The 23740-nt window shown below is 55.9% G+C and overlaps 1 protein-coding gene across 7 annotated transcripts in view; it reads right to left on the bottom strand.

The window, feature by feature from the left end:
* CLIP2 (CAP-Gly domain containing linker protein 2) overlaps nt 1-23740 on the bottom strand; it is a 73075-nt gene that overhangs the window by 26233 nt on the left and 23102 nt on the right. For all 7 annotated transcript variants that reach the window (XM_034988677.1, XM_034988682.1, XM_034988676.1 and 4 more), the window contains 3 exons: nt 11942-12501; nt 2414-2538; nt 665-878 (listed from right to left, as the gene is read on the bottom strand). In XM_034988677.1, coding sequence (XP_034844568.1) covers nt 665-878; nt 2414-2538; nt 11942-12501 — 899 coding nt within the window. The remainder of the gene's footprint in view (nt 1-664; nt 879-2413; nt 2539-11941; nt 12502-23740) is intronic.

The raw sequence follows: 23740 nt of genomic DNA, 5'->3' as shown, positions 1-23740 counted from the left end.
CTAGAGGCTCTACGTAGGGGGATGTTCGAGATCCATGGAACTCCCAGTTCTCGGGGGAGTCATGGCCCCCGACAGTCACAGCACCTGGGCTCTGCCTCATGTGGACTCCCTCACCTGGGCTGCTTTCTCTGCACACATTCTAGACTCTCAACCTAGCCTCAGCTTGCACAGAAGGCCCTGTGCCCAGCAGGGCAGCCTTGCCTTCTCCCCTCACCCAGGGTGCCTCTGGCAACCTTGAACCCCCTGCCCTGCACCTGCCCCCACCCATAATACCTGTCCTATATCTGTATGACCCGCCTTAACTCCCAGGAAAGGGGTTAGGGTTAGGCTACTGACAAATCAGTGACATAAAAATAACAATAAATGTAAATGGATCAATCTTTCCTATTAAAAGATACCAACTTTCTCATCTTTTTTTTTTTTTCTTTTTTAAGTAAACTCTATGCCCAATGTGGGGATTGAACTCATGACCCTGAGATCGAGAGTCGCATACTCCACTGACTGAGCCAGCTAGGGGTCCCTAAGCTTTCACCTGTGTTCAAAAACCCATGGAGAGAGACCTGGAACCAGAGCAAGTCAGGGGAGACTGGGACACCTGGATCCTTCTGTCCCTACCCCCCCTACACCCACACACCAGGGTACCCCTCCCCGGCTCCACCCTCACCAGTCCGCTGCGGCTGGGCCGGCCCCCCACGGAGGAGGCCACAGAGCTGACGGAGCTGATAGAGGAACTGCTGGGGCTGTGGGTCAGTGCCGAGACACCCATGGCCATGCGCTTGGTCTTCTTGGCCTTGGCCGGGCTGGTGGACGGGAAGCCGATGCGGATTACCTTGTGGATGGGCGCGAAGAGACCAAACTTGGGTGGGCACTGGAAGTACCTGGGGGAGGCAGGAGAGACCCACACTGCCGTCATGGCCCCATGGCCCAGAGCCGCCTCTAGCCTCCCCTAGCCTCCCCCAGCAGAGAGGCTTGTCCTTGGGGTCCCAACAACCTCACCCCACGACCAATAGATGGGACTCCCAGAAAGAGAACAGAGGGGAATAGGGCCCGAGATTCTCTGCAGCCATAAATAGCCATTGGGCATATTTAGGAGGAGCCAGGAGTTATAACAATTACCCAGTACCCACTCTGCACCGGTCCCTTTATGTGAGTGCTCATTTCTATCTCCCAGCCACTCTACTCTTATCCATGTTTCACAGATGAGATTTAGGCTCAGAGAGGTTAAGGAACTTGCCTGAGGTCACACAGGAGGCTAAATGGCAATGCCAGGACTGGACTCCCCAGTCTTCTGGGCTTGGCTCCCACACACCATTGAGAGCACCCCCCCAGCCCTATCTGTAGCCTCCACTCTCACGACTGCCCCTGGGCCACCCCAGACCCAAGGAACCCCACTGAGCCCTGCCCATGGAGCTCCCAGCATGGAGCAACCAAAGCCTGAAGGAGACACCTTGGAGGTGGGGGCTGCTGCCCCACCTGCCCCCAAATTCTGAAGGCAAGAGTGAGTTGAGAGAAACACCCATCTTGCGAACAGGAAGGCACAGTGTTGCCACAGGAACTCGGGACTATCTTCTCTCAAAACCTCTCGGGACACAGATTCCACACGGGACCGGGGAGCTGGTTCTGTCCAGTTCTTGCCTTGCCTTGAAAGTGCCTCCCCATCCCGCCTCCTCCTGCAGGCAGCTCTTTGCCAGGACCGTCCCCCCTGCGTAGCAGACCTTCCTCAAGCCTGCTGCAGAAGCAAAAAGCCTACTTTCCTGCAAGAGCTGGGTGAAGTATGGCTCCTCCCCTGATGGCTTGGCCTGAACCACAGTCACCAGTCCTTTCCAGATCCGTCACAGCCCAGCCTAGGGACAGCCAGCGTGGGCAGTGGGGCCCCACGACCCTGGCAGACGCTGCTCACCCAGAACCTCACACCCCCGGCCCCAGCCTGCCACCCTCCCAACCCAGCCTTCCCAGCAGCCAGTTCCCTCTCATCAGAGAGGGCGTGAGACCTGGAGCCCAGCTGTGACCCTATCCGGGGCTGTAGGGCACTGGACAGTGTTGGATTATTTCCTGTGTCACCTGGGGGTCTCCCGGGAGGCCGGTACCACTCCCTCTCGTTTCCACAGCTCCCACCCCACATAGCCTCATGTGGCATGCAAGAGGGAACACAGAACCAACGACTCTCCTAGCACTTGCCCGTGACTCTGCCTGACCTTGAGCAATGACCTCTCTGGCCTCTGTTCTCTCGTCTGTAAAATGGGCATGCTATTCCTCAGACAGAAGGAAGGTGACAGCACCTCTACCGTGGTGCCTGGCTCAGCTACCCAGAGCCTCAACACGGGCTTCCTCAGATGCCCCAGCCTCAGCCTCCACACCCATCCCAGGTGAAGAGAAGCTCCCTCCCAGGCGCCCCGGGGGAAGTCCACCATACCTGGTGCCCGCCACCGCCCCATCATTCTTCCCAAGGGGCTCGTCCAGCTCCACGCCGCACCACTCGCCCTTGGCAAAGTCTGTCTCCCCCACGTACCGCACCACGCCAGTCTTCGTCCCGCCAACCTGTTGGCACACAGACAGACTCAGGTCCGGAGGATGCAGTGGGCCCAGGCAGAGACGGCCCAGGTGCCCAGGCTCATCCCATCTCTCGCTTCCAGTGTGCAGGGGACAGGGAAGGTGGGGGTGAGGAGGAGAGAGGCCCAAGGGCAGTGGGGAGGGATACAGGTAACACCAGGGCTTCCCGGGGCTGTCCCATGCAAGAGCTTTGGAGACAGACAGACCTGCATGGAAACTCTGCCACATACAAGCTGTGCGAGCTTGGGCAAGTTACCTGACCTCTTGGAGCTTCAGCGTCTTCATCTATAAAAAGCATTTGTTTTGGGCACCTGGGTGGCTCAGTTGGTTGAGCGACCGCCTTCAGCTCGGGTCATGATCCTGGAGTCCCGGGATCGACTCCCGCATCGAGCTCCCTGCTCGGCGGGAAGTCTGCTTCTCCCTCTGACCCTCCCCCCCACCATGCTCTCTCTCTCTCTCAAATAAATAAATAAAATCTTTAAAAAAAAAAAGCATTTGTTTTATCTTCCCCCCCCCCGAGGATTAAATACTTAGGTGCAGTGCCTGCCACATACTAGAGTGTCAATAAACATCATCCTTAAAAATGGTTAAATGGTGGTCACCAGGGGCTGGGGGAGGGGGAAATGGGGAACTGTTTAATGGGAATCGAGTTTCGGTTTTGCAAGACGAAGACGACCTGTAGATCGGGTGCACAGCAATGTGAATGCACTTAACACTATTGAATGGTACATTTAAGGATGGTCAGGAAGGCTGATTTGAGGGGTGCCTGGGTGGCTCAGTTGGTTAAGCATCTGCCTTTGGCCCAGGTCATGATCCCGGAGTCCTGGGATCCAGCCCTATGTCAGGGTCCCTGCTCAGTGGAGAGTCTGCTTCTCCCTGTTCCTCCCCCAGGCTTGTGTGCTCTCTCTCTCGCAAAAATAAATTAAAAAATCTTCTAAAAATAAAAAGAGAAAAAGCCCTAGAAGTTTCTCTACCTCACTCCAGAAGCAAACATTTCAACTCTCTAGGCTGAATTTTTTGGTACCTCCCGATTTCTAAATGACACACTTACAGTGTTATTTCTTGATTTCTCAATTTTGGGTTACCCCCCTCAACTTCCCATCCAGGAAGGGGAGACGTCAGCTCCCCTTCATCACTGCCTCATATGCATCTGCGCTCACACGTCCTGACTCTACCCCCTTTCCAAGCAGCGAGGTCTCGATTTTGATCGGATTCCAGGTTTACCGTTCCAGAGACTAAGTAAACGCTGCTCATGGATGAGTATGGGAGGCTGCAGGTGCTTTTTCCTTGCCGGCACAAATTTTTCCCTCCAGATAATTGTCTTTTATGATCATTTGTTTGCCTAGCCTTTACAGACTTAACACTCATTCCACCCCAGGGGCGCCTGGGTGGCTCAGTCATTGGGCGCCTGCCTTCGGCTCAGGTCCTGATCCCAGGGTCTGGGATCGAGCCCCGCATCGGGCTCCCTGCTCCGTGCGAAGCCTGCTTCTCCCTCTCCCACTCTCCCTGCTTGTGTTCCCTCTCTCGCTGTGTCTCTCTCTGTCAAATAAATAAATAAATAAAATCTAAAAAAAACCCCTAATTCCACCCCAAACTTTCTCATTTGGGAAAGGCCTGGGGAATTCCATCAAGTTCTTTCTGAAGAAGACCCTCCTGCAGCCACGTGACCTACCATGGGGCCACCAGCCTCGCCTCTTCCTGCACCATCGCCCTGAGGAGTCCCTTCGCCTCTCCTGGGCTGGACCCCATTTCCTAGATCCTAGGTCTTCCATTTTTCTTGGTTTACTTCCTTATTTTTGGTCAAACACATCCCCCCAGGGCTTTTAAAGAAAAGGTGCATGAGGAAATAAACTCTTCAAACCTTTGCAATTTGGGACACTATTTTTTACTCTAGCCTCCCTTTGGCTTAATCAAGGTAAAAATTCAGGTTACATCAAATTCACCATTTTAACCAGTATAAAGCGTACAATTCAGTGGCTTTTAGTTTGCAACCATCACTGCTATCTGATTCCAGAACATTTTCATCACCCCCAAAAGGAAACCCCATGCCCAGGAGCAGGCCCCCACCCCCAGCTCCTGGCAACCACTCATGTACTTTCTGTCTCCATGGACTGCCTTATTCTGGGCATTTCCTATCAATGGAATCACCAGTATGTGACCCTTTGTGTCTAGTCTTCTTTCATTGGCATAGCGTTTGCCAGGTTCCCCATGCTTATCAGTAGCAGTATCATTTATCAGCATCATTCCTTTTTATGGCTAAATAAAATTCCAGCGTATGGATTACATCACATTTTGTTTGCCGGTTCATCCACTCTCGGACATTTGGGAGGTTTCCACTTTTTTGGTCAGTGTGAATAACATCCCTGTACAAGTCATTGTGTGAACACTTGCATCCCTCACTCTTGAGTGAGTTTGGCCGGGTCCCTTCCTTCAGGATTTCGAAGGTGTCCGTCTTCCAGGGCTGTTGATGAGACGTTTCAAGCCCATCTGAGTCCCGATCCTGCAGGTGAGCCCATCTGCCCGCTCCAGAAACCTGGAGGACTCGCTCTCTGGCCCAGGGTTGTGCAGATACACAGTGAGGTGCGTTGGTGGGAGCCTCTTCCCAACCCCCTTCCCGCACTCCCATGGACCCTTTCAACCAAGAAACCCTTGTCCATCCTGGGGAATTTCCCCACATTCCCTACTTGACTTCCATCCTCCTTTTCCTGTTTTCTCTTTCTAGAACTGCTGCATTTGGAAGTTGGATCCACTGGACAGGTCCTCTGAGTCTTATTTTCTCTCCTGTTTCCATCTGTCTTTTGGTTCTACTTTCTGGGCAATTTCCTTAAATTCATCTTCTAAGACTTCTGTGTGGTTTCTTATATGTATAATCAGATTTTTTTCATTTCCCAGAGCTTTTTTGTGCACTGTCTTATATTCAGTGGTGTTCTGTTCAGACTTAATGCCTGTGTGACCTTCTCTAATTTCCCAGAGGACCGGCCACTGTCCCCAGCAAAGCTTCTTGTGTTCGCCGAGGAGGGCATGGGCTCAGTGACCAGAGTTCTAGAAGCAGCCAGCTGGGAAAGGGGCTCAGCCTTCAGGATCCAAATGTTCACTGAATCCTCCTTTTTAAATCCAACCTGCCTGGGACCCCCCCCCATCCCAAAACTCTGCCCGACCCGCTCAGGAGATGAAGTGTCCGTCTGAGGGAGGGACGGTCACCAGGCAGAGTGAAGCAGGGATGGGGCGTCGGAAGAGTTTTCAGCCAATTCTCCTGTTTCTGGCCCCGACATCAGCCCCATTTCCAGAGGCCACCATGCGGCCGACTCCTGAGCCTTGGCTTTCTGAGGGAGACATCGATTGCTTCTCTGCTCTTCTGACTGCTGACCATGGACTCGGCCACCCTGGGTCTCTGGTGTCATTGTTGCTGTCCCCTCTCTTGTTCTCTTTGTCCTTGAGGCTTAAAAAAAAAAAAACCCTTCCCTGCCGTTCTAGGGCAGGTTCAGGAAAACGCACAAGCAAACGTGCATGTTGATCTACAGCTTTTGTCTGAACCTCAAAGCTACCTCCTCTGACACCCCTCTGTAGGCCTCCCGTGGACCGGCTCGCCAATCAAAACTCCCTCCACTCCCACACGGACTGTGTGCTGGGCATATTGAAGACATGAATCCTAAACCTCCCAACTCTGTAGGCGGGGTGGGGGGGCAGCGTTACCCCACTCCCAGATGAAGAGACAGAGGTTCAGAGTGGTCTGTGAGTGCTGGTGCCCGATGGGCTTCCCTCTCCTGCTTCTTCAATCCTGGCTGGGCACAACGACCAGGCCCCACTGTCCCAGATCCCCACTACCCCCAGGTGGGGGATCTGTGGCTAGAAGTGCACTTCCATCTCCTGGCGGGCCCAGGGAGCTCTGCTTCACCCTCGGTCCGCAGCGGCCTCTGGGCCCCAATCCTTCCCTCATCCCTCCCTCCTATAGCACAACGGAGCCAGGCGGGTATTCGCTCAGAGGTGGGAGCAAGGCAAGAAACAGTGGAAAGGCTTCCAGAAGGGATGGGTGTGGTGCTGACCCTCCAGCCAGGTCAGCACAATCTTGGGACCCTCGTCCCCCTGCAGCGCCTGAGATGCTGCAGTGATCACTCACCAGGACTCCACCTGGGTATGGCAGGCCCCACCCCTCCAGACTAAGGATCTGCCTCTTCTCTTTTATTTCTTATATTTTAATCTTTTCTTACTTTATTTAGTATTCAATTTACTAGAAAATTAATGGATTTTGGGGGACGATTTTAGGTTTATAGAAAATGTGACCAGAAAATACAGAGCGTTCCCATAATATCCACGCGCCTCCTTCCCCTCCGCCGTCCCCGCTTATTAACCCCCTGCGTTAGCGTGGTACATTTGTTACAGTGAGGAACTGGTATTGACACGTGATTAGGAACTGAAGTCCACAGTTGACATCAGGGTTGACTTGTGGTGGTAGACGTTCTGGGGGTTTTGACAAATGTATAATGACAAGTATCCACCAATATAGGATCATACAGAGTAGTTTCAGTGCCCTAAAACTCCTCTGGGCTGCACCTGTTCATCCTGTCCTTCCCCCAGCCCATAGCAACCGCTAATCTTTTTACTGTCCCCGAAGTTTGGCTTTTCTAGAATGTCAATAGTTGGAATCAAAGCACCGTATGGAACCTTTTCAGAGGGGCTTCTGTCCCCGAGCAATCTGCATTTAAGGTCCCCACATGTCTTTTCATGGCTTGATAGCTCCTTTTTTTTGGAAGATTTTATTCATTTGAGAGAGAGAACAAGCAGGGGCAGAGAGACAGAAGCAGGTGCCCCGCTGAGCAGGGAGCCCGAGATGGGGCTCAATCCCTGGACCCTGGGATCATGACCTGAGCCAAAGGCAGACGCTTCACCGACTGAGCCACCCACGCGTCCCCTATTAGTTCCTATCTTGATGGCCTCGAAGAACATTTCCTTGTCTGGATGGAGCAGTTTATTTATCCACTCACCTACCGCAGGAGAGCTCCTGATGCTCGCTAAGAGAACTCCTCCCTCGCATCCACCCCCACCGTGCACTGAGTCCCAGCCTCCCGAGGGAGGACTCCCAGGCCTCCTCTTTTCCACCACCTGTGGGTTTTCAGGGCCCAGAGTCCCTGCCGGCCTGGGCCAAGCACCAGCTAAGGTCCGGGGTCTCATGGAGCAATGGCGGGGGGCAGACTGAGTTCATCTGTTTCTCGGGGACTTTCCTATGAGGAAGTCAAACTGGTGACTCACTTAAAATGCTCGCCTCTGCAGCCGATCAGGGTGAGAGGACAACGCCCCAGAGCTGTTCAGCTCTGCCGTCAGGATGCGGGGGGCAAGCTGGCCCCCCTTGCAGGGCTGCTGATGGTACAGCGAGGGGCTCATGGGAGCGGCACCTGCGGGAGTGTGCAGAAGCAGGGATGGGGTGTGCCGGCAGGAAAAAGGCTGGCTGGGGAGATGGGTCGCTCTTGCGGAGTGGAGGGGACAGAGGTGGGCGGCCCTCGGGGGTCCTCTGCAGAGCTCAACAGCAACCAGTGAGGGGAAGCTGGGGCTCAACCAGCCTGTGGAACCCCAACATGGTGCCCGTGGTGCCCCTCTGGCTCGGGACCACCCACGGGGCCCTGAGTCATTCATGCAGCAGGTACGTTCCAGCACCTTCCTGGCTCCAGTAGGCACTGGGGGCACAGCTGTGTGGGGCTCCTGGCTGTGGCAGGAAACAGGCAGTGGGGGAGGAAGGGAATAAATGCTCTTAATCCAGGTGGTTGGCAGGGGCTAGGCAGAGTGACATCAGAGGCCTCTATCTCTGAGCGCCCATGACGCAGAGCCTAGTGGAAGTGGGACAGCGAGCTGTGGGAAGCCCTGGGGGACAGTGTCCCCGGCGCAGGAACCGGCTTGGGACACTGGAGGAAAGGAGAGTGGGCTGGTGCAGCCGGGCCCGGCCAGGATGGAGGGAAGACAAGCCGGGTCATCTGATGGTGGGCAGGTGGGTCACAAGGGCCCGGGGGCCATGGGAAGGCAGGTGGGTTTTATCCCAGGTGAGATGGGAGCCTCTGGGGGTGCTGGGACCTGGGTGGGGAGTGCAGGGAGACCAAGGAGGTCTTAACTAGTGCATGGACCTCAGGAGGTAGCATTGAGGCCCCAGTGAAACCAGGATCCATAGGTATCTTTGAAGAACAGCACAACTTAGTGAACATAAACACTGCTCATGCCTTTGACCCCGTTCAGAAGCAGGTGTTGTAGTTGGTGAAGCTAAGAGCTTCTACACCAGCCGTTTCCAAGTCCCCTGGGAAGGGCCCTGATTATGCATGTACAGGATCACAGGATTTAGAAACTGTGCAAAGCAATATTTTTGGGGGGTATTGTTTTTCCTAGAGTCCCTGTCCTCAAACAAGTTCCGGCCTCTATAGTCACCCACATCCAGCCTATACTTTTTTAAAGGGCGGGGTAGGGACAGGAAGGTGATGTGGCAGGTGTCTACAGCGGGCACGCAGGGAAGCAGCAAGTTGGGGGGTCGGTCAGGCCAGCTGGATCCTGGCAGTGAGCAGCGGACCGGGCTACAGGACTAACCCTAGAGAAGCTGCAGACTAGGGTGAGATAGGGGTGGGTGGGTGGGGTTCCATCCACCCGGCAGAAACAAACCCCATGTTCAAGTTCTTCTCCCCCACCCAGAATCCAAGCATATCCTGCTTCTAGGGCAGCCACAGTTGATGAGTATAAATAGAGGAATGAATGGTCTATCGCCTCCCGGCTGCGTGACCCTGGGCAGGCTGTGTGATCCAGGGCTGAGCTCAGTTTTCTCATCTGTAAAATGGGAGGATAATTCCCACCTTCTAAGGCAGCAGGCAGGACCCAAAAGGACTAGGTATAGAAAGTGCTGGGTACAGTGCCCGGGGTGAGCGACACCCCCAAGAAAGCAGCGGGACCTCAACAGGGCCTGTCCACTCTGGCTGCTACCAGCCCTGCTGATGGGCTAGGGCCTGGCAGACCCTTCTAGAGCAATGCCCACGTCGTGCGGGCTTGTATGCCCCCTGCCCTGCACGTCCAGTTCCCACCCCTGAAGGGGGAGCAGGTGCAAGGGGAGAGTTCCAGACAGGATCAAACTGGGGTTCAACCTCCCTGCTCCACCAGCCTGGGGACCAACCAGAGCTGGCCAAACCGCACCCCCCCAGCCTCCACTTCCTCCCCCAAAGAGGTCGCAGACCACACCCAGGGCACTCACGTGACACTAACCAGACCCTGAGAGTCCAGCCTCCCCTGTCCCACAGCAGGCCCCGGACACTCCCCTGCTCCACTACTGCCCCCTCCCATCCTGTCCCCACAAAACAGCAAGCAAGATGAGCTTAAAGCATGGATCTGCTCATGCTGCTGCATAGAGCCTTCCATGGCTCCCTCTGCAAACAGAGCAAACCCCCTCCACCCCGGCCCCAGACATGCAGGGTCAGTGCACGCCAGCCTCATGGGCACTTTCCTGCCCCAGCTCCCTTGCTCCTGGCTCAGCCCCGCTACTCTTCTATTTCTCTAGTTCATTCCCTGCATCTCAGTCCTAACACCGGGCCTTGGAAATGCCTACCACCAGGTCAAGCCTCTGTGATGGGCTCTCAGAGCACTGTGTTTCTTCATGGCACTTATCCAGATTCACAAGGAAACACGGATGTCTGCAATCACATGCATCACAGTCTCTATCCCCTGATAGACTATAAGCCACTAGAGGAGGGGGACCAGGTCTGGCCACGCCCACCACCAGATCACCGCAGCGGGTGATTCGGTCCACAGGGAAGCAGGCCGGCAAGCTGGCCCTGGGGCGGGGGGTGGGAGGGTAGACCCCAGACAGATCACCAGGGTAGAGAGACTCAGGAAGGCAGGCTTCGGGGGCTGGTTTGCATCTTGGCAAGTTACTACGCAAGTTCTTAAACTTTTCTGAGCCTCAGTGTCTCCATCCACAAAGTGGGGATAAAATTATATCACAGTGTGGGCTTGAGGATCCAACAAGGCAATGACCGTAAACATTTCCTCTCATCCCCCTGCCCCAGCCCAAATGCTCTTCCCAGGAGCCTCCAGGGGGAACCTTGGCCTTAAGTGAGGTCCTCGGGGTAGGGAGGGAGAATCCCAGGCAGCGATACCCTCCTGCGGTCCCCACAATGGGCCCTTCCCGACTCAGCCTTGGGGCTCCCAACATGTGGTCGCCACTGTCCCCCAGGAAGATTCTCTGACAAACATAGGGACCTCTCCCCCCAGCTGACTACCTCACAGTGGCTCCTCACACCCAAGCCCACCAGACTCCCTTCTGGGACTGTCCCATGTGTTATTCTCTCCTTCCCAACACTGTGGGTTTTTTTTTTTTAATTTTATTATGTTATGTTAGTCACCATACAATACATCATTGGTTTTTGACGTGGTGATCCATGATCCATTGTTTTCGTATAACACCCAGTGCTCCATGCAGTACGTGCCCTCCTTAATACCCATCACCGGGCTAACCAATCCCCCCTCCCCTCTAAAACCCTGCTTCTGGATGGGACTGGAGGAGATTATGCTAAGTGAAATAAGTGAAGCAGAGAAAGTCAATTATCATATGGTTTCACTTATTTGTGGAACATAAGGAATAGCATGGAGGACACTAGGAGAAGGAAGGGAAAAATGAAGGGGGGGGGAATTGGAGGGAGTGATGAACCATGAGAGACTATGGACTCTGAGAAACCAACACTGTGGGTCTGGGAGGGCCACCCCAGCTCTGGGCTTGGCATAGCAGGACAAGACCCCATCCGATCATCACCTTGCCACCCCCAGACCAGGCATGGCCACAGCAGGTGACAGGGAAGAACTGCCTCGTCCAGACTTGGGAAGGATGGATCCAGACTCAGAAGGATTTGGGGGCCACTGCCCCCTTGCAACCTGGCCCCAACGCCAGGGACCACCAGAGAAGAGGGGTCCCTGGCAGGAAGACTCAGCTGGAGGTCCCCCTGGCTTCAGTGACCCAATTCACTCCCCCACAGCAATAGCGATCCCTGTGTCACAGCAGATTAGGTGTGACGGGGCCAAGGATCTCGAGTGCTCCCGTCCTCAGCCTTTTCCAGTACAGGGCGCATCCACGCTGGTGGGCTGGATCATTGGAGGATATCAGCAAGAGCTAACATACACGTATTCTCGCATTCCAACCCATTTTATCAATGGGAAGACTGAGGCCCAGAGAGGTTAAGACACTTGCCCAGGATCACACAGCAACAGTCTCCAGAGCTCACTTTACTTGCGTCCCCGGTCACTCTGTGGTTCTGATGAGGCCTGAGAGCCCCAGCCTGGACCCCGCCCGAGCCCCCCAAGTCCCCATCCCGCCCCCACGCCCACCCCCGGGGTCCAGCCTGCAGGGAAGGCGGGGCGGCGGTGGGGGTAAGGAACTCACCAGCACGCGGTCTCCCAGGCGCAGGTCCTTGTCACCACGCTTCACGGAACCGCTGTCCGAGAGGTTGGAGCCGGATTCGTTCCCGGTCTTGACCGAGCTGTTGAGGACGCTCTCCCGCAGCGGGATGACCCGGCTGCTGAGCGGTGGCGTGGCCGTGCCCGAGTGCAGCGACAGGTTCTGGGCGGTGAGCGACTCCACCGAGTGCGCGTCGCTGCCCGAGCCCTCGGCCGTGGGCTGCCGGGTGAGCTTGGAGGGCCGCGTGAAGATGCCCTGCAGGGCCGGGCACTCGAAATAGCGCACGCCGCCCACCGCGCCGTCGTTCTTGCCCACCGGCTCGTCCAGCACCACGCCGGCCCACTGGCCCGGCGCGAACTGCGTCTCGCCCAGGTACTGCACCACGCCGGGCTTCACGCCGTTCACCCACACCCGCTCGCCCACCGCGAAGTCCCCCAGGAAGTCATCGCCCACCTCGGCCGCCTTGGGGCCCGGCTTCTCGGCGGGGGCGGGGGCGGCGGCGGCGGCGGTAACCGGGCCGGAGGCCTGCTTGTGCAGCGGGGAGCCTGTCGGGGTGGTGGGGGGAGAGAGCAAGCGGTCAGGGCCTGAGCGGGCACAGGGAGGTGTCTGCGCTGGCTCACGGGAGGGGAAACTGAGGCAGGCGTGGCTGGCCGTGGGGCCTTGGGCGACCCAAGGTCTCTCCCTATCTCCCAGCCCCTCCCGGCAGGTTCCAAGGATTCAAAAGCTCAGCAAAATGCCTCCTCGGGAACAACACCTTTCACTGCTCAGGGTCACTCAAGATCGAGGGCCGTGAACGAACCCCTTCTCGAGGGTTCCAAGCTGCCACCTCCCTATCCCGGTGGGCCCCAGCCCCTGGCTGTTAACCTGACACCAGCCACGACCCCAGGTGGGCCTTAGATCTTATGAGTGGTCTCTGCGTCTCCCCCACCCCTCTGCCCCAGTCAGCTCGGGGCCCTACAAAAGGCTCTCAGACTGTTCCTGGACAGCTGGTGACAACCACAGACACCTCGGGCCAAGGAAGGGGCCAGAAAACCATCTTGCTCCACTCCAGAGTCTTCTCTCCCTGAGCTGCAGCTGCAAAGAGCAGGAAAAGCGGGGGGCAGAGGTGAGTGGGAGGCAAGCCCGTCTCTGCCGACATTCCCGGGGCTGGACTCCAGGCTCTCTGGGCCGAGGGGTGCGCTGGCCCAGCCCCTCATTAGAGGAAGCATGACCCTGAGGCTCCGAGAGGTAACAGCCTTGCTCAAGGCCACAGAGCAGAATCGGGACTCAAACCCAGGGAAGGGGCCTGCCTCCCGGGCCTGGGCTCTGACGGGCTACAGAGGAGGAAGTGGGAGGGAAGAGAAGCCACTAGCTCAAGGTCACTCATAAAAGACAAAGCAGGGCTTGAACGCTGGCTCGTGCTTTGTACTTTGTGCGTTATCTGGCTCTTGGGCCTCTCAGGGGGGCCTCCTGCGCAATGGGGCTCAGGAAGCCCGCCCATTCGCACCGGGAGGTCTGCAGGCTGCCCCACCCCCACTTCCCGCCAGATGCAGCATCAGAGAAGGCCCCATCCTTCTTGACTCCAGAGGCTGAAGCATGGATGAAACAGAGATGGGGGACGGGAGGCCAGCAGATACTGCCACACCCCCAACAGAGCTGCGGTTTCTAGTCCCTCGCGGGGCCGTGGGGCAGTGGCTCCCACCAGCATCCTCCTCTCAGCCTGGCAGAATGGTGTGTCAACACTGGAAGCCAGACCCTCTGGGGGCTGGGGAAGCCACACAACTCCAAGGACAAGCCAGACATACGAGACCAAGCACAGGGGTTCTCTCTCCGGGACCCTGGGACCCTGGCAGTGGTAACGGGCAAGCACGTGGCACCCAGGGCCTTGGCCGCCAGGATGGGGGTCCTGACCTAGGGGATCTCTCAGCTGTGAGCTGGGAGATCCAAAGGCTTCGCTGCTGAACTTGACTGACAACCACAGTGATCACGGCCGTTCACTGATGCTCTGCGCTGAGAGGCAGACCTACTGCAGGAGCTCATCCAACCCTCCCGGTTAATCCTGTGAAATAATTTTGTTATGTCTGATTGCGAGAGGAAGAAACAGGCTTGGAGAGATCAGGTGCTTCACCTAGGCTCCCAGGCAAGAGGCAGCAGAGCCCACCGGCCACAGCCTCCGGCTCTTGGTGTAGGGCACAAAGTCAAACCAAACAACGGGCACTGAGCACCTGCCATGCGAAGCCTCAAACTATAATCACCCCCAATCCCTTGGGCTTCCTTGAATGGACCCGTTTTCCAGAATCTGGCCAAACCCTGCAGTTCCTTACAAGTAGGGAGCAATCTCATCTTTCACTCCATCCTATGTAGGGATGTCCCCCCTTCCATGTCCCATCTAGAGAAGACCCCTGGTGGGGAGGGCCCCCGAGGTGCTCTGCCACCCCCGAGATCCCACCAGGCAGAGGCCATGCTGGCTGAGGAAGCAGGCCCCGGAGTCCCAGAGGCCAGCAGCTTCTAGCCCTACCTGGGGCTCCTCCTCACCTGCACCCTAGTTCTGGGCTGTTCTCAGTGCCTGGCCCATACAAGTGCACAGTGAGCCCTGCCTGGTGTTATTTCGATGAGAATGATTTATACAAAGACTCAACAATTTAAAACAAAGAAAAGGGGCGCCTGGGTGGCTCAGATGGTTAAGCATCTGCCTTCGGCTCGGGTCATGATCCCAGGGTCCTGGGATCGAGTCCCGCATCGGGCTCCCTGCTAGGCAGGGAGCCTGCTTCTCTCCCTCTGCCTCTGCCTCTCTCTCTCTCTGACTTTCATGAATAAATAAATAAATAAATAAAATTAAAAAAAAGAAAAAAAAAAGAAAAAAACACACAAAGGGTCCTAGGAGGCAGAAGAAAGTCTTCCAGGCAGGTTCCGATGACCTCGGGCCAGGGGCTCCACCCCTGGGTAAAGCGAGGCAGGTGGCTGAGCCCTCTGCAGGTGACATAAACCACGGAAAATAATCGCCAGCTCACAGACCTTGTCCTGCTGGTGCCCTGTGCCCAGGCTGAACTCCTGGGGGCCCTCAGTCCTGATCTAGGACAATCCTGTATTATAAGGAGCCTCTGCAGGGATCTGGGAACCCCGTCCATTCCCCGCAGATGAGGCGGGCACCTTTTTAGGAAAAGCTGCTCTGAAAAGCAGTCCTAGGTGGAGGAAGCCACAAATGAGAAGATGGCCCAGCCCGCGCCCTCCTCGTAATGTTGCCCAAGGAGCCGCGGGGACCATCAACAGGGGGCCAACGCTGTGGTTATTAAGACCGCAGATGGTATCTATGAAGTACCAGCGCCCCAGCCCTCGACGGACTGGACACGTCCTCTACGTTATTTTTTTTTTTTAAAGATTTTATTTATTTATTCATGAGAGACAGAGAGAGAGAGAGAGGCAGAGGGAGAAGCAGGCTCCCAAGGAGCAGGGAGCCCGATGTGGGACTCGATCCCAGGACCCTGGGATCATGACCTGAGCCGAAGGCAGACGCTTAACGACTGAGCCACCCAGGCGCCCTCAACGTTATCTTATTGTGCAGATTAGGAAGCAGGGGTCATGACTCTTGTCCAAAGGTGCCCAGGCAGGTGTCAGGCCCACCTGGTCTGGCTCAGAGCCCTCCCCCTTGTAGGCACTCCCACGCTCGCGTGCGTGGCACGTGCCCTTCCCATTTCCGTTTCTAGAACACTTTGTGCCCCGGGGCTCCGTGATGTCCACGAACTGACCTGGGCAGCTGTGGTGCAGGTAAGCACCTGTGTCTACTTGGTCTCTGCTTGGAGCCCAGAAGAGGGTCCCAGGTCGAGGGGGGACCCAGCGTGGCTATTCTCGGCGAGAAGCTGCCCGCCCAGCTGTCCCCCTCCCCAGCTGTCCCGGGCCAGGCAGACCTCAGGTAATCTTTCTGCCCCGCCCCTCCCAAGGTCACAGGCCCAGAGACCAGTTGTTCCAACAGCTGCTCAAATCCAGGTCGCAAGCCCGCGGCGACCGCGCTTGGGGGGTTTCGCTTCATTTTTCCTCTTCGGCGCCCTCAGCTGCCCCAGCCTCATGGGGGCAGACCCTCGTCAAATGCCCGACTCGTGCTGGGAAGCCTCTGGAGGCCTGGGCTCGGGAAGGCAAGGAAAAGCGGGACAGAGCCCCGTTCCCTCCAGGGAGCCATTAGTAACTGGGGCCAGGCCTGGCCAAGCCCCTTCCCCTATCCGGGCCTGTTTCTCCGAAGGATGACAAAGGGCTGAGGCAGGAACAGCTGGGACCTGATGGTCTCCCATCCCACCTGTTCTCTCAGAGCCACCAGACCTGGCCGGCTCCCCCGTCACACCCCCGGGGCCCCGAAGCTCCCTGAGGGCAGGGCCTGGGCGCCCCCTCGTCGCCCCTGCCCCTGGCATGGAGCAGCCTGGTCCAGGGAGCCCCTAAGAAAGCAAAGGGCAGCAAGAAACTTAACCCTCTCTTGGCGCTTGGTCCTTTCCCCAGACTCCAGGCACGAGGGAATTTACTGCGGGTTTCAAGTTCAAAGCAGGACTTTGAAGAATAAGGCCGAGGGGCCTGGTGCGGGGTGGCGGCAGCTGGTGGCCTGTGGGGGGGGTGCGGGGGGGGCACGGCGGGGGGTGCGGGGGAAAACACACCCGCCCCTCCTCCTCCTGCAGGGGCTTGGGTCCCACCCTGCCCGGGGAAGTGGAGACAGGCCGAATCTCAGCTGCCAGGGACCCTGTTCTCCGAGCACCCAGGGTCAGACACTGAGAACCACAGGCACGGCCAAACAGGGGCCCGGCAAGGGAGTGGGGTGCAGATAACAACTCAGAGGGCCACCTCCCTGATGGGGAGGAACCTAGATCCATGGGGGCCTGGGGCTGGGGAGAGAAGGCTCCCTGTGAATGCGGGTGCGAGTGCCTTCTAGAACCTCTGCCCTGACAATCACACAGCTCACTCCTCACCTCCTCAGAGAAGCCTTCCCTGATTGCTTCTTTTAAAAACCAGTCCACCTACATCGGCCTCCACTCCCTCCATCATCCTTCCAGAGATTTATCTCGTATGTCACTGTGTACGCGTGCCCCCCCTTACTTGAACAGACGCTCAGGAGGGCCCTGTTTCCACTCTAGCACCCAGGCTGGCAGGCCCTCAATGCAAGCTGCCTGCTCAGAGCTGGTCCCGCTCCCAGAAGGAGGGGCCGCCACGACTCTGCGCTGGTGTATGGATTTTTCCCATCCCCGAGCGGCAGAGAATCAGTCCCATTCCTTCCATCTAGGACAGAGGCTCACTCCAGGCAGCTTCTGGTTCACCTCGTCTGCCCCACCCAACCTTTGTACCTCCCTGAGCCCACTGTTTGCCCTGTGTTTCTACAGGAAAGCTAAGTTCTTCTCCTTTTAGAAGCAAACCTCTATCCCCCTTTGGTCTCCCCAGGGACCCGCCTCCCCACTATCTCTTGCCTGTCCCCCCTCTGGCTCTCCATGCGTGCCACAAATACCCCCCAGCCCTCAAAATAACAGCTTCCCCCATTGACACCCCTCCTGCGGCCACCCACTGTCCTTCCCAGCCAACTAGCTCTTCTCCTTCTATTTAAATGTTTAGACTACACAGATCATCCATGTCCACTGCAGAAAAATCAGAAAGCAGACTTACTGATTTTTTTTTTAATGAAAGCACCTATAGCTCCGCCCTACAAACACAATTACAGTTAATATCTTGAAGTATGTTTCCCCAGACTTTATCTGGTGCGTGGACATTGCATACACAAACTGCGCACTTAAAAAAAAAAACAAACACAAGTGGGACTGTATTTAGACATTACTTGGTCCTTTGCTCTTCTGGCCCTGGGTATTTTTCCATCCAGCCGTGTCTAGAAGGAAGCGGCTTCTTCCACCAGCAACGAGACTCTGCTTCCCAGTCCCTCTGACCCCTTCCCACTGTGGACACTGCCCGTGGAGGTCCCCGTGGCCTCCTTACTGCATTGCATTGGGCTCCTTCGGGCCTCGAGGGTCCCCCCGCCCCCTGGCTCGGCTGCCCACCCTCCTCTCAAGGCCCCCCGTGCCCCTGTGACAGGACTCCTCTCTGCCTCCTCCACCCCTGCCCACCCTGGTGGCCCCGTGTCCCAGCCGGTGGGCTGCTGGTAAACGCTTACCAATTAGCTCTCCAGGAGAAAAATAATAACCCTGATTTGTAGCGTTTGCCCATTTCCATAAATTGTCCCACCGTGGTCAATTTCAAGCTACCAGTGTGGTGTCACACTGAACACGGAGTTGGAAAGAGATTATATAGTGTTTCCATCATAGAGCAATAACCTCAAAAACGCAGATACTATAAAATCTGACTACTGGTAAAACAGCACTATTTTACCAGTAGTAAATTGGTGGTGTAAATACTACTGTAAGTACGACTAGAAGTCATGAGTCTTGAGTATTTATTACCTATGTTTTTAATAGAATTTATTAAATTGCAAGTTGATACGATCTAGTTTTTTTTTTTTTTTTAAAGATTTTATTTATTTATTTGACAGAGAGAGACACAGCGAGAGAGGAAACACAAGCAGGGGGAGTGGGAGAGGGAGAAGCAGGCTTCCCATGGAGCAGGGAGCCCGATGCGGGACTCGATCCCAGGACCCTGGGACCATGACCTGAGCCGAAGGCAGACGCTTAACGACTGAGCCACCCAGGCGCCCCAATACGATCTAGTTTTTTAACTCAAGGCCATGTTTAACATCTGGCTTGTGAAATTCCTGACAATTTCAGCGCTGGTTCTCCGGAGCGGGCAGCACATGGTTAGTCCCAGTCCAGCAAAACCCTGCACAGGTGGCCAGGCTAAAACCCATCAGAATTCTCGACAGACCCCCTGAATGACAGACAGGAGAGAAGACAGAGAAGCACCAAGTCTCTGACCCGCCTCTAATGCGGGGAGGGGGAGGGGAGGGGCGAGGGGCAGGAGGGATGTCCCCCTTCTGTGGTCAGTACCTGGGGAGTCCTGATCTACACTGTGCGCCCCCCACAATCTAACCCACTCCTGCACCTTGACCTGTTGCTTATATGCTGCCACGTCTCTGCTGTTTTAAAGACACTAATGCATTCCCCTTGTAAAAGATCCAAGTGACAGAGAAAGATGGAGAAGTTGGGCCCCCATTGCTCACTCCAGTCCTGATCCCATCCCTGGCCGCCAGACCCACCCTTCCAGCTGCTGCCTCCTCCTGGATGTCCCCTAGGACCTCACTTGATGTTCTAGACCACAGTGACCCCCCCCCAAGAGCTCCTCCTCTGTACTCCCCAGTTAGGGGGTGCAGTCCCCCAACACTCATTTACTCAGACCACAAATCCTCATTGCTCCTTCCCCTCACCATGGCCCCAATCCAGTTATTCATCAGATCTAGCAATTCTGCAGGAGAAATAACTCTGAAATGCACACCTCCCTCTAGGGTCCCAGAGGTCCCTCCGGATAGCAGGCCGGTGAGATTTCACACCACCTGCCACAGCAGCCTACAGAAGGGTCTCTCCCAGCCTCCAGCACCCCTTGCCCTGCTTCACCCCCCTTCCAGAGACATCCAGGAGCCCCCCTAAACATGAACCCACTCACATCCTCACTCCCCACCTGGGTCATTTCAACTCTAGACAGGGAAAACTTTCTAGGTTAACCTTAGACTCAGAAGAAGCCTGTGTTAGTTTGTTAAAAAAAAGTCATAAAAATGAAATACAATAGGGGCGCCTGGGTGGCTCAGTTGGTTGAATGTCTGTCTTCAGCTCAGGTCATGATCCCAGGGTCCTTGCATCGCATGGGGCTCCCTGCTCAGCGGGGAGCCTGCTTTTCCCTCTCCCTCTGCCTGCCCCTACCCCTGCTTGTGCTCTCCCATGCTCTCTCTAATAAATGAATAAAATCTTTTTTTTTTTTTAAAGATTTTATTTATTTACTTGAGAGAGAGAGAATGAGAGATAGAGAGCATGAGAGGGGGGAGGGTCAGAGGGAGAAGCAGACTCCCTGCCGAGCAGGGAGCCCGATGCGGGACTCAATCCTGGGACTCCAGGATCATGACCTGAGCTGAAGGCAGCCGCTTAACCAACTGAGCCACCCAGGCGCCCCTGAATAAAATCTTTAAAAAAACAAACAAAAAAAATTTTTAATAGGAAAAAATTAAATAGGGAATGGAATCTTTGGTCCACTTCCCAAAGAAATAATTTAGACAGAAAAAAACTGATTCACTGTCTTATCATTCACAAAACAAACAACAAAAAAACCCCTGGGGGCACCTGGTTGGCTCAGTCAGGAGAGTGTGCAACTCTCGATCTCAGGGTTGTGAGTTCAAGCCCCACGTTGGGTGTAAAGATTACTTAAAATAAAAAAAATCTTTAAAAAACAAAACAAAACCAAAACCCTGAACCTAAGTTCCACCAAAGAGGGGAGCATTATATAAATTATGGTCAAGCCTTTCAGATTCATAAGCAACTTTTTTTTTTTAAGATTTTATTTTTTTTAACTAATCTCTATACCCAACATGGGGCTCGCACTCACAACCCCAAGATCAAGAGTCACATGCTCTACTGACTGAGCCAGCCAGGCACCCCTTAAGCAACTTTTTAAAAATAATTCTTCCTTGGGGCGCCTGGGTGGCTCAGTCGTTGTGCGTCTGCCTTCGGCTCAGGTCATGATCCTGGGGTCCTGGGATCGAGCCCCACATCAGGCTCCCTGCTCGGCGGGAAGCCTACTTCTCCCTTTCCCACTCCCCCGCTTGTGTTCCCTCTCTCTCTCTCTCTCTCTCTGTCAAATAAATATATAAAATCTTTAAAAATAATAATAATAGGGGTGCCTGGGTGGCTCAGTCATTAAACGTCTGCCTTCGGCTCAGGTCATGATCTCAGGGTCCTGGGATCGAGCCCCGCATCGGGCTCCCTGCTCCGCGGGAAGCCTGCTTCTCCCTCTCCCACTCCCCCTGCTTGTGTTCCTGCTGTCGCTATCTCTCTGTCAAATAAATAAATAAAATCTTAAAAAAAAAAAAAGATTTAAAAAAAATTAAAAAAATAAAAATAATTCTTCCAGGTTACACAGAAAGGTGTTTCTGATGTGATACCTGGTCAAAAAGCAGGGCTGAAGAGTGTCCCGACACAGACATGGACACAGATGCCTGGATGCAGGGAACATGATAAAAAGGTATCAATTTTACAAAAACACAAGAGGGGCTTTGCAGGGGCTCACAGTGACGATATGCTCTGAACTGAAGCATGTAATGAAGTTGGCTCTCTGTCCTTGAAGGTCGGAGGGGGAAAAAAGCGTGCCTGTGCTAAGACCCAGCCCCTCAAGCAAGCAAGCGGTTCCTTAAATGTTCCACAGAACATAGTTCCACAGGGGATTAATAGGTATTATGAAAATAAATAATCTCCAAATTCCAACAAGCTTGAGAAATAGCAGCTTAAACAAAGTTAGGGTTATTTTTGCCGCAGGACTTGTCAGAGGCTTTAACGTGCTGATGAGCACCACAACCTCATAGGAGGGGCTATAAAGAAGGTGACCACGTGATTCGTCATCCCAAACCAGACACCTTGAAAAGAAGGGAGGCACTATTAATACGGTGTCATGCCAAGACCACAGACATAAACTAGGGCTGTCCCAGATAGAATGGTCACCCTGGCATCTTCCTCTCTGTGTCCATCAGACTAGCTCCAACGCCCCTCACTGGCACAGCCACTCCGCAGGACTCCGATTTCCCTTGGTTCGCACAGCCCACCTCCCAGGCTGCTAGGGTACTCATCCAAGTCCCACTCAGAATGCAAGCCCTGGGTAGGGGGGCGCACACCGACTCCCCTCTCCATCCTTGGAACCCACGACCAGGCTGAAATGCAGACTGGCCACGACCCTGACCTCCCGTCCCCGGGGGCCCCAGAGCGACATACATAAATGCACCAGAACCCCAAAGCAGCCTTCTGCTCTAAGCCCCCTCCTGTCCCTAGCAGGTGCTCAAGGCAGAGGTCATGAAGGAAGGCACTGCGTCCCCATAGCATTCCTCAAGGGAGCCAGCTTTCCTACAGTGCGTCCCCCAGCCTGGTCCACTCTCCAGTCAGTCCTGATCAGCGACTGAATCCACCCCGGGGCCCACCCAGACCACGGCAGGGCCCACCCCCTGAGGCCGCAACAGGCCTGGCGTCCCCCAGCTCTGCTGTCTCCAGCCAGCCACCCCGGAAGAGGGAACCCTCTATCAGTCCACTCAGGGGTGGGCTCTGTCCCAAAGAGAGCTTGGCGTCCTTCCTGAGCCAAACGGGACTCAGAAGTCCCCTTCCGTTCCCCCCTACTCCCAAACCAGGAGGACAGAGCCCCCAGCCAGCAGACTCAGGCGGGAACCGAGGTGGGGAAGACAGTGCGAGGCTTACCCTGGAAAGAGCAGAGCCAGCTCCCCATGGAGAAGCCCTGCTCTGGCTACACCACGGCCGGCAGGCAGGCACTGGCAGATGGGCCCCTGCCCCCCGGATCAATACCAGGCGACGTCAGGAACATCAGGAGGCTGCCCTGCCCCCCACCTGCTCTGCAGTCCAGCCACAGAAATGCTCAGCTTGGCTTTCACCCTCCTGATGCCATTAAAAAGTTTAGGATGTGGTTAGGGGAGGAGGGCCGGAGAACTTGACCTTGAAGGGGTGGGGTGCTGCCTGGGGCTCGTGCAGCCTCTGCAGGGGCAATGGCTGGAAGTCTGTCCTGGTTCTGCCCATGTCTGCACGGCGGCTGGGCCAAGTCACTGGAAACGGGGATGATGCCACCTGCCCTCCCAGGGAGCGGGGTACCAAGGTGAAAGACATCACCCTCCAGGGGGTGGAGTAGGATAGGGCCCGTGTCTAAGACTAGAGGCCAGCTCCAGCCCTATGGGTCCCAGCTGGGGCACATTGGGCTGGTTCCCGGGTCTGGAGCGCCCACCGGGTACCGGGGGGCATCTGGGTCCCAGTTCCGTAAGCCAGAACGGAAAAGCTCTGGGACCAGCCCTGTGTAGGCCCTCTGGGGGGATCACGACACAGGCAGTGGACCCTGCCCCGAGTGGCCTACTCCCTACCTGAGGGGGAACTCCCGTGCATACCCATCCTTGACCTCCATGTCCTGGGTCCCCAGCATGAGGAAAGGCCATAGGCACTTTGGGGGACAGTTGTGCCCAGCCTAATGAGAACCGATCACTCCTCCCACCTGCCACCTGCCCAGGGCAGGACTGAACCGGGGGTCCCAGCCACCCCACCCCTGCGCAGGGTGGTAAGTGCCAGTGGCCTAAGGCAGCTTCAGAGCCAGCCCACCTGAGCCTCCACTCCAGCCCCACCACTCTCTGGCCCTATTGTTCTGGGCAACTCAGATGACAGCTTGAGCCTCAGTTTCATCAGCTTGAAAATGGAAAGAACAGTTCTCTCCCTGGGTGGTTCAAGAGAAGCAGCATGGTAAGATGCCTTGGTGAAGCAGAGAGGGTCAAACACCGTCCCTCGTAAATGGGACACCTCTGGGGCCGGACCACAGCGCCGGGGGGAGGGGCGGGGCCCCTTGAGGACCTGCCTGCTCTGGGGGAGGGGCAGAGGGAGCGCGGCAGTGGTCTGCGTCTGTCCCTTGCCCGGCAGCCCTGAGTCCTCCCCATGTCACTCCCAGGTCACCCATTCTTGTTGGGGCCAGGAGGGACCCCCACCACCTGGCCTGCCTGCCTCCACCTGAGGCCCAGAAGCAGACCCCGCGGGAGGGCTGAGGGCTCCTGTTCACAGCCTGCTGCCATCCCCTCTTGCCCACCATCGCGGGGCAGTGGTGGACCCTCCGCCGGCCTGGAAGCCTGGACCCCCTTCTCCTCCCTCAGGCCCAGGATGGATTCCA

The sequence above is a fragment of the Mirounga leonina genome, unplaced genomic scaffold (genome assembly GCF_011800145.1).
Source record: "Mirounga leonina isolate KUSES-001 unplaced genomic scaffold, KU_Mleo_1.0 Mir_454, whole genome shotgun sequence".
NCBI lineage: Eukaryota > Metazoa > Chordata > Mammalia > Carnivora > Phocidae > Mirounga > Mirounga leonina.
This window is presented reverse-complemented; position numbering and strand designations above follow the sequence as displayed.